General features: G+C 34.6%; 2 protein-coding genes across 2 annotated transcripts; both read right to left on the bottom strand.

The window, feature by feature from the left end:
- Positions 1 to 744: 744 nt before the first annotated feature.
- Positions 745 to 3,343, bottom strand: LOC123203336 (L-type lectin-domain containing receptor kinase S.6-like). The gene has a single exon (XM_044619676.1). The coding sequence runs from the start codon at positions 2,989 to 2,991 to the stop codon at positions 931 to 933; it is 2,061 nt and encodes a 686-aa protein (XP_044475611.1). The 5' UTR covers positions 2,992 to 3,343; the 3' UTR covers positions 745 to 930.
- A 1,570-nt stretch (positions 3,344 to 4,913) lies between these two features.
- On the bottom strand, positions 4,914 to 6,654 carry LOC123203338 (U-box domain-containing protein 29-like). The gene has a single exon (XM_044619677.1). It carries the CDS (start codon positions 6,384 to 6,386, stop codon positions 5,181 to 5,183), a length of 1,206 nt encoding a protein of 401 aa, XP_044475612.1. The 5' UTR covers positions 6,387 to 6,654; the 3' UTR covers positions 4,914 to 5,180.
- Between the last annotated feature and the right edge of the window lie 3,796 nt (positions 6,655 to 10,450).

The raw sequence follows: 10,450 nt of genomic DNA, 5'->3' as shown, positions 1-10,450 counted from the left end.
TAATAGGAAAGGTTAACAGAAGTTGGGTTATAGGTGAGAGTTTAGATTTTTCAACTGTTGTAGATGTGATTTTGAATTTGAGCTAAAACTTGGGTAAAAAATAGTCATTTTCTCTAAGCAGGTCTAAACATTGGGCTAAGGTTTTGGGTAAATTTGACAAAAAGTTTGGCCCATTTAATGGTACAAATTAAGAATTGGATCATTATAAGGTAAGGATATGTATAATTTTAGTTTTGGGTAGGAGCTGAAACCTACTTTGAGATTGACCATCTCAATTTTGGGGGGGAACAAACCTTCATCGGTTCTAGTTTTGGTTTTAATTTATATCCAATTCTTGTTTCAATTTCTTATTTTTTTATCAGAGTGCTCAAACTTAGTCACCCCTACTAATAATCTCTCATCAACTAGTTAGTATATTATTAGTCTGATCACATTAAAGCCTATGAATGCCTCAAAACAAGTCTCTCTAAATAGTTTCTTTTGGTGGTCGTTGAATCATATTCAAATTTGTGAGGAAGTATCTTTGTAGACTCTCACTATGACTCGACCTCTTAAATAGTAAAAAGTCAATAATTTGTCAATCATTTAATTATGTTGTAGTTTACCGAACTCTTATCTCTTTTTGAGTTTGATGCTACATTCTGCAAACACAATAAAAACAAAACAAAAACCTAAAAAAAAGCATCAAAATTTTTTCTTTTGTAAGATTTCAATTTTCACCTTTGATTAAATGAGGCTAACATATCTTTGAACTTTGACTGTAATCATATCATATAAAGCACAATGGACATTGTGACAATGTTTCAAATGTAATGCAATCACACTACTTCAAGATCCAAAGCAATGTCACACCAAGGTATCCCATCAAAAACTTTAAGAAAAACCTCTAAAATAAACTGCAATAAGAATCATACAATATAACACTTGGGGTCAATAGAAACGACTCCTGGGCGTCAACCATTGTGAATCATCCATACTAGGACTCTGATCTCCACCAAAATCCATCAAAGTCTCTGACAAAATAGAACCGATGTTCACAGCTGGTTTTTTCACTGGCAAAAGAGGAAGCGGCGCCTCCCCTCGGATAATCCTTGCAACCTCCTTCACGGTAGGCCTCTTCTCATGGTTTGGATGCACACAAGCAAGTCCCACCATGAGCATTCCTTGCATTTCTGATGAGTTAAACTTCCCTCTCAATCTCAAATCAGCAGCCTCAAGCAACTTCCCTTTCTCCCACTGGCGCCACACCCAATCAACAATCAGTGATCCTTCATTATCCACAGGCCTTCTCCCTGTGGCAACCTCTAAAACCACTACTCCAAAGCTGTAAACATCAGTTTTCTCTGATGGAACACCGGAATAAACATATTCAGGGGCAAGATATCCCATTGTACCAGCTGGGATTGTAGCTTCTCTTGTAATGCAACTGTGTTCATAGACTTCTGCTAAACCGAAATCGCCAAGCTTGGCATTGAAGTCTGCATCTAGCATTATGTTGCAGGACTTTACATCTCTATGAATTATCTGTCTCTCACACTCTTCATGAAGATAAGAAAGAGCAGAAGCAACCCCAAGAATGATTTTTAGCCTTTTCTCCCATGGCAGCAAAGTTGTAGAATGGGTATTAGTGTGAAGGATGCTGTCAAGGCTTCCATTGGGCAAGTATTCATAAACCAGGACTAATTCAGCTCCTTCACAACACCATCCTTGAAGCTGAACTAAGTTTTTATGCCTCAAGCACCCCACCATTGTTGCAAATTCAGTAGTGAAAGGATTGCGTGTGCAGTCGATCAAATTAGCCCTTTCAAATCTCTTAACTGCCACTGCTCCACCGGAGCTGAGAGACCCTTTATACACAGTTGCTGAAGCTCCTTCGCCAACGATTCTGTTCCGATGAAACCCCATTGTTGCTGATCTTATCTCAGCAAGTGACAATTGTTTGGGAACATTATTTGGTTCTGCATTTAAAGCGTGTGTTTGTTTACCTCTACCATTTTGCTTTTTCTTCCTTATAAAAAAGAAACTGATGACACCAACAACAGCGATTATGGAAAAGCCAAATGCTGCTAATCCTCCAAGCTCAAGTGCCATGTCCCTTGCATTTGCTTCTCTTTTGTGAACATTAACACTACTGCTATCATAATTTGAATCTCCAGGATAGCACATGAAACACTCCCCATCTTCAACCATATCTATGGGATTCACAGAAGCATAAGAAGCGAAAGTCTTGAACCGCCAACGCTCAATTATGTGCAAAGCTGAGCCTTGCCCGTTGCCAGCAGAGAAACCAACATGCATATACTCTTTGAACTGCTCGGAGAGGTCCATCTGAACAACAAGAAGTGGACTTGGAGGCCTAATCTGAGAGTAACCAGCCCACACCCTAATCAATTTCAATGCATCTTTGTACTCAATCCAAGCTGTAATCTGATTCCCACTTTTAAGATCAATCCCTCTTGAAGAAGTATCAACAGAAGCAAAAGAAATAGCCGTTTTAACATCGATACCAATATGGTTACCGTTGATATCCCCAAGTGAAGGGTCAAAACTGGTATCAAATTCCACAGCAAAGAAAGAATCTTGGGGTCCGGGAAGGCCAATGTAGCCCTTAGAACGAGTAAAAGAATCGGCACTGGAGGTAACCAAGAAAGCAAAACCATCTCCAAAGGGACACAAGGGAGAGGGGATTATAGAGAAGGAGAATTTACAAGAAAAAGAAGCTGTGGTGTTAGTTGTGGAATCAAGAAAACGAATAGGGTATAGATAGAGAGCCCTTCCAATGCCAGAAGATGAAGAAGATGGAGAAGAAGAAGGAGAAGAAGAAGAGGATGATGATGAAGAGAGGCAAGTTAGTTCTTGAGTGAGGCTAATGGCATTGTCTCTGAAATAGGCATCACCATAGAGAGTGATATTATTGGCAGGCAATGAAGTGAAAGTGAAGATCTTGATAAAGAAAGTAGCCCAGAAGAGAAACAAAAGAGAAGTGTGCATTGCGATGTGTTGTTAGAAACAGAGGTTTAAGAGAAATGAATGGAAAGAAACTGAAAGAAAACTCGGCCTGTTTTGTTCGTTTGATCTTGGATTGAAAACATGTTAATGAAACGAGGGCGTTTAACTGTTTGCAAGAATAAAACCTAGAGAAACAGAGGTTCTTGACGGAGTGAAAGTTGAGAAACCCAGTTAGTTAAACCAGACCCTCTCTGCATTCTCTAATCATTTTGTTTCTGAAAACTTATTTCTTATTTATTTCATTATCTCCTGATCATCTTATGAGTCCACAATTTAGCAGCAGAATTTTTTTTTTTTTTTGGGCAGAAGGAGAAAATTTGATTAAGAAAAGGATATTGACTTTATTACCCAAAAATTGGCTAACGTGTACATTTATATCACATCTTTTATCGCTTAAATATTTTTATTATTTTATGTATTAAAATACTTAAACTGTTATTCTCTTCAACCTTATAAAAATTTATATTTATAATTTTATTGAAATATAATTTATTATTGTTTAATATTATGATTTCATATTGTTATATTGTTTAATATTATTATAATATAGTTGAAGCATTAATGGTTAGAATTGAGAATAAGTTGACAAAGATCCAGATCTGAATAAAAACACATGAAGAACTGATTAGTGTTAACGCCAAGTCTTGGCATTCCCACCAACCCATTCTTCTTATGTTTTTTATCTAGAAGCACACAAACGCCAATTGGTTTTTCATGTGTTTTTTTATCCAAACTTGAATCTTTGTCAACTCATTCCAGTTTTAATCGTCAATGTTTCAATTACATTATAATAACATTAAACAATATAATAACATAAAATCACAATATTAAATAATAATAAATTATATTTCACATAAAATTATAAACATGAATTTTTATAAGGTTAAAATAAGAGTAATTTAAATATTCTAACACATAAAATAATAAAAATATTTAAGTTAAAAAAAGTGTGATATAAATGTACAAGTAAACTCATTTTAAGACAAAAAATTCAATATCCCTTCAAAAAAAAGAAAGTAGCGAAGAGGATAGACATGAATAAAGATCTAGCTTTCCGTCACTTGGCCAAAGAAATTTTTTATTGAAATAGATGCCTTAGGAGGAGTAGAGGCAACGCTTTTGCAAGATGAACACCTTATAACTTCATCAGTAAGGCCTCATATTCTAAGAGCTTAATGTTGTCAGCCTATGGGAATGAAATGTTGCTATTCTCTTACCATTAGAAAGTGGGAACACTGTCTTAGAAACCAACATTACCTTTAAAGCCTCCTTGTATATTTGCTTAAAAAAAAGATTTAATTTATTTTTAAACTTTCGTCTGTTAAATTTTAAAAGTTTAAATACTTACTTGTTAACTGTTAAAATTAACAAAATCTATTAGTTTGAAAAGTATAATTATCATTTAATGTTTAATATTAAAAAAATAAAATTTTATCTCTTCTCCTTCTCCCAAATTTTAAAAACTAATAATTTTTCATACATTAATTTTTTAAAACTTTACTTTTCTCCCTTGTTAAGGTTTGCACTTTTTCTCTTCCCTCTCCAATGATCGGAGACAACCGACCTCCCATCTTTGCAAACACTATGCCTCCCAGACAATCTTGCTAGGGTTTGCATTATTCTTATATCAGAGACAAGATGGATACGAAAAATGGTTTTCCTTACAAAAATAGAAATAGGGATTAAGACATTTATCCCCAACCCAATCGGTCCCCATCCCTAATTTTATTCCTTTCTTAATAAAAAATTAAGAAATGCTAATTCACTCTAATCCTGTGGAAAATTCTGCAAAGTTTTAACAGGTGGTAGTTAATTTCGAAAAGAAATCCCTTGAGTATCCCATATGATATTAATCCCTTCAATCCAATTTTTCAGTTTTTCTTGCACCACATGACAAAGACCTATAAACCAAAATCATTCAAATTCCAGATTCAAAAACAGCATCATAAATAGACCAACAAATACTTTGTCAAATTGAGCAATGGAAGGAACCATTACATTTCAAAACTTTGACAAAAGAAATCCTGTTTTCTAATTCTAAATTCTAATCATGTGTATGTATGTGTCAATGCAAAAAGCTTTTACAAAATCAAAATCATTTTCATGATCTTCATGTACAGTTTGTTCAAAATCAATAAGAGGCATAATATGAGAATATTGATCTTACAAAATCAGTAAGGCGTGATGTGGGTTGTCTTCGTATCATAGCTTTCCAATCCACTGCTACAATTCTTCTTCCCCAAAACTTTAACCAAATCCCCACACATTTTTCTAACCATCCCTTCGATTTCGCTTTGCATGACTAGTAGCACTTTCGTCACGCCGTTACTCTTAACCACCGCCTCCGTTACTCTCCCGTCTTTGTACACATAACACATGCTCCACAGCACCGCAACGGCCTCCTCTCTTGCCGTTTTGCCCACCTTGATTATTTTCTCAACGATCCCTGCCGCACATCTCGAGTCTTCGCTAACCGCCAACCGCCCCTCGCTGCACTTGATGGTTATTGACAGCAACTTGATCGCCTTTTCGATCGTCGGAATCCGTGAACTCGTATCGGAGAGTATCTTCGACAGGATTTGAACGAGTCCAAATTGGACGAGTTGAGTTTTGACCGACCGAGTTCCTGATAGCGTGATTAAGATTGACAAGACAGCGTCATTTAAGTTATCACCGTTTGACGTTCTAAGTTGATCGAAGAGTGCTGAGAAGATGCTCTCTGTTTCTACAACTCTGCGTTTTGATTCGTTGTCCAGTAGAATTGCATTCAGGATTTTGATTGATTCGATTCTTGAATCTAAGCTTCCTTTCTCTAGAACTTCAAGAATAGAAGCTAGACAATTACTATTACCAAGGAAAATCAAATGATTTATTTTCTCTTTGACTCCATTTTCGTTTAAAATCAAACTCAAAACCTTGAAAACTGACTCCAAAGCTACGATTTCCCCTTGTTTTCGATTCAAAACACTGACAATGGCTTCCAAGAAACCACCGTAACTACTCAAAAACCTCCGATTCTCTTCACTACCACGAACAAACTCGAAAATCTTCGCCAAACAACCCACGCAACTCTTCTCACTCTCGCATTCACTTCCAATCTTCTCAATCAAATCCTTAATCTCCTGCTCCGACAGCGTCAATTGACGGGACCAGAGGTTGATCAGGCGGTGGAGCGTAAGGTTGGGAGTGATGTCTTTGGTGGAAAGGATTTGCATCGTGGCCGGACATGTATCATGTCCTGATTCAAGCCAGTGCTGAATACTGGAACGGTCGTATGTAACTCCGGTGCAGAGGCTCACCGGAGACTTCATGACGTCCAACGAAATCGGGCATCGGAACAAGCTCGGTACGGTTACGAACAGTTCGTTTCTTGCCATTTTTTGTGTAGTAGTAGACACAGAAGAATTCTAAGAGCCTCAGACTTGAGAGAGGAAGAGAACCAGCAAACAAGATGGGGATTGTGAGGGGGTTTTGTAGAGGAAAGAGTCAAAGCAATGAGGCGACGTCATATTGGCTGTGGGTCAGCTTTATTTATGAAATTCATAGTCGGACTTGAATTGGCGTCAAATTTCAAAAGTGGACGAGGGGGACCAGAAGAAGTTGAAAGTCTCAAAGCCAGAAGGGCCGCGCAATTCATGGAACGCATATATTTCTGGTCGTTTTGCGGGTCCAGCTTCTGAAAACCCATCAACTTGGCTTTTTGAAAGGTCAGTTTTCTTATTTATTTTGTGAACATACTATTTAATTGTCAATTGCATAATCTAAAGTTTTGAGTAATCAACCAAAACACACGGTTTGAGGTAAAGTCGGTGAGCTCAACGGTCATTTTCTAACTTGATCACAAATTTCATATGTTTTGGTTTAGTCTGAAATTATCTAAAGGCCGGAGGACGTTTTCTCTCCCTCCTAGTCTCTCTCAACCGTCTCTCTATCATGTTCATCTCAACCGAATGAATACAAACTTGAAAAAATACTAATTTTTGAGTGAGAATAAATCGTTTGACTTTTTCAAAACTGTTTTTTCAATTTAATTTTAAAAAAATTTCAAATTAAACTAAACTAAACCGTATACATCTTTACCTATATATATTAAAAAAAAAAAATCCCATAATATATGAAACTCCATTAATTTGAGTGGGGCTTTTGGAAAATTAAGAAGTTAGCGTTTAGTGTGTGATAAAAAATTACAATCAACTACCGAACCGAACCGAACCCCCTTGTTCTAATAAATTAGAAGGAAGAGATGTAAATAAATGTAGGTAAGGTAAACCAAAAAAATATGTTCCATGTGAGTTGTTAAATGCAGAGTGTGTAATCCCATTATCGGGAAATTAAAGTCAGTCACGGACGGACACAAACAAACACAAAGTCTCCCACGCACATTAAACAAATTAAAGCAAGCGTGTACACTGGGGCTTATGACTTTGAATTGAACTTTGAAAAGCTAACAAACAATAATCTCTCTCCCACTACACAAATTCACAAATACTACACCGTTCTACGCTTTGTCATGATTTCAGTATGACCTGCTTGAGTCCTGACTTAACCTACCACACGTTTTCAATTTTTAATGTAATATAAATTTTGCTCCCACTCCAACTACGGCCGGCCGGCCGCTCCAGCCTGGCTGTCGTTTTTTATTTTCATTTCCTGTATTGCGTCTTTCTCGTTGGGTTTGAATATTTGACTCTACGCCAAACGACTTGCTTCCACCCGAGTTATAGTAAAATTTTAAAGTTTTATGTTTTAAATTTTTAAAAACTTAAATTTGAGTAAAATTTTATTAAAATTTTTTCTTAAAATTAAGGATGAAATTATTATTTAATAAAAAATTTTTAAAAACAAAAATTTTTCAGCCTTGACTTAATAAATAAAGTAATCCCTAATATTTATATATTTATATATTTAAAATGGGTACAAATAATATTACTCTTGATTTTTTGTATTGCGTCTTTATCATTGTGTTTGTATATTTGATTTTAGGCCAAAAGACTTGTTTTCACCTACGGTATAGCGAAATCTCAAAATCTTATTCTTTAGTTTTTAAAAACCGAAACACCCATCATTAGTCAAATTCTATTAACATTTTTAATTAAAATTAAAGATAATATTGTCATTTAATAAAAAATTTAAAAAACTAAAATCTTTTAACCTTAACTTAATAAATAAAGTAACATCTAATATATATAAATTTATATATTTAAAATATGTATAAATAATATTTTTTTGAAAATACTTTAAAATTAAATTATTAATTTATTTAATATAAAGATTTATTGAATTTAATGTTTGATGTGATTAGTTCAAATCAGTCAAATTAAAATAGAAATTTCTTGTTAAACAAATTATAGAGTCAACGACACAAGAGTTGGACTTGGACCCGCAACATGGTTAGTAGTCGTGGCAAAGAGCCGGCAGGTGATGAGTATGACTAAGCTGTGAGTGGCAAGTTGACTTTGTCAAAGTTTTGGAACGGGCATATTTTTCTACTTAAATTTATATTAAAAAAAAACTTCGATTAATACAAGAAAAGCCACTTAAATATGATGATGAATTAAAAAACTGAAATTCGTTTTTACCCACTTGGAATCTGAACAAAGTTAACCCACCCTTCATTTATCTAATTGGTTTCTGTCTTGGGGTTGCTTTCTTGCTCGCATTTTCTTTTTTAATAAAGATTTGAGTGATTGATAGTAAATAAATACTAAATAGATGCTGGAATAAAGGGTTTCTTTTTGTTTTCACATTAGTATTTTTGAGTTTCAGCTTTAAGGGTGTTCGGTTTGTAAAATTTACAAGTTTAAAGAATTTGATATGAATCAATAAAAACAATATTGTTTTAGGCAAGAAACATTAAAATGACGTTATTTTAATATTGAGTAGAACTCAAACTCGAGTTTGACTTCTTCCATACGAGCTGAGCTTAAGCACATTTGGAGCGGTTCAAATTTGACTCCACTGAAAAGAGTTCGAGTATAGATAAGCTCGAGCCGATTTGGCTTGAACCCAACCCTATATGAATACATACATGAGATTTTTTCTTTTTCTTTTTTACTTTCATGAGAACAAGAGGGGCCTGTTGACTTGCTATTTGAAGCCTGGTTTCTCCTTAAAATTTGACAAATCTCCTTATTTTGAAGCCAAAACTAGACGCATTCTTTAGAATTAATTTTAAGACATGATATAAACTTTCAGAATTCAAAATAATGAAGAAAACTGATTATATTTTTTGTGCTATAGATAAGTCATTGAGAAGAAGGTCCGTATAAAAGCTTTGGGCAAGACACCTAGAAGACAAGCTGTTAGCTTGTACTAGACTCGTTCATTATTGGTATGGTACTTTTTTTTTTCCCCTTCATGAAATGTCAAAACTTCCTATGTAAAATCATGGGACGACATCCAATAAAGCAATGAGTTATCGTAATGGGAGCAAGAACACTCTCAATACAACTTAGCGTATAAATAACAATCTTTTGTTCGAAGGTAATGAGTTTTCGTATTATAGTTCATTCTTATCTATGTTTATATAGAAAAGTAATAACTACTTACTAATTTTAAATAAAAGAGGATTATAAAAAAATTATTTAAACAGTCACAAAACCCTTATTAGAGATCTCTAGATATCTAGCTCATTCTCAAGATATTTCTTCTGTAAACATTATTAATATTATGTCAAAACACTTCCACAAAGAAAAAAACATTAATAACGGGTGTAAGCTTTTAATAAACAGATCAAACTATGTTAAAAGATCTTTTTGTGTTTGATACATTTATTTTTCATTCACTTATATTATCAATTATTGTAATGGATAACGAAATGATCTCACACTTTCAGTCGGCATTATCATACTTTATTTTGCATAAGGCTCTAAATGGTGTATTTTAGTTTGTGATTAAAAAATACATCAATAATTTGATAATAGAAGAAAGGCCCTCACCAAAAACACTCCGACATCATCAATCATTCATATATCATTCTTTCGATACCTTGTCACAAAAAACAAAATATGAAATCTATCAATCTTTGATAGAGTATCATTTTCAAGACTTCTAGCAAAAAGACATCAAGGAATCCCTAAACGCTCACACCTTTTAAAACATGTTGATACAATGTATGCATAACTTAGTGTCATAAAAACCCCAAAACTCAATGTCTAGATAATTCAGGAGGTGTAGACTTCAACTCACCAAGAGCAAGCAACTTATGTTGCAGTGGTGTTAACTTACGACGTGCATCTAATTTTTGGAGTGAAGATGTTTACCAACCTGAAGTAGTTTGCTCATGCTCTGAACACACCATTCCTTAACATGCAGGCAACTATCAACATGCAGAGATGAACTCACGTTAGACGAATAACTCACATGCACGTCTCAATGTATCATTATGAGATATGCAAAGTCAAACTTTATGTTGTGATGATTAATCAACAATGTGTATATC

This window comes from Mangifera indica, chromosome 19 (assembly GCF_011075055.1).
Source record: "Mangifera indica cultivar Alphonso chromosome 19, CATAS_Mindica_2.1, whole genome shotgun sequence".
Classification (NCBI taxonomy): domain Eukaryota; kingdom Viridiplantae; phylum Streptophyta; class Magnoliopsida; order Sapindales; family Anacardiaceae; genus Mangifera; species Mangifera indica.
Note: the sequence above shows the minus strand (reverse complement) of the source record. Positions and strands in the feature narration are given on the sequence as shown.

Excerpts from the sequence above, each read along its gene's own strand:
- LOC123203336 (XM_044619676.1), bottom strand. The coding sequence starts at position 2,991 with ATGCACACTTCTCTTTTGTTTCTCTTCTGGGCTACTTTCTTTATCAAG.
- LOC123203338 (XM_044619677.1), bottom strand. The coding sequence starts at position 6,386 with ATGGCAAGAAACGAACTGTTCGTAACCGTACCGAGCTTGTTCCGATGC.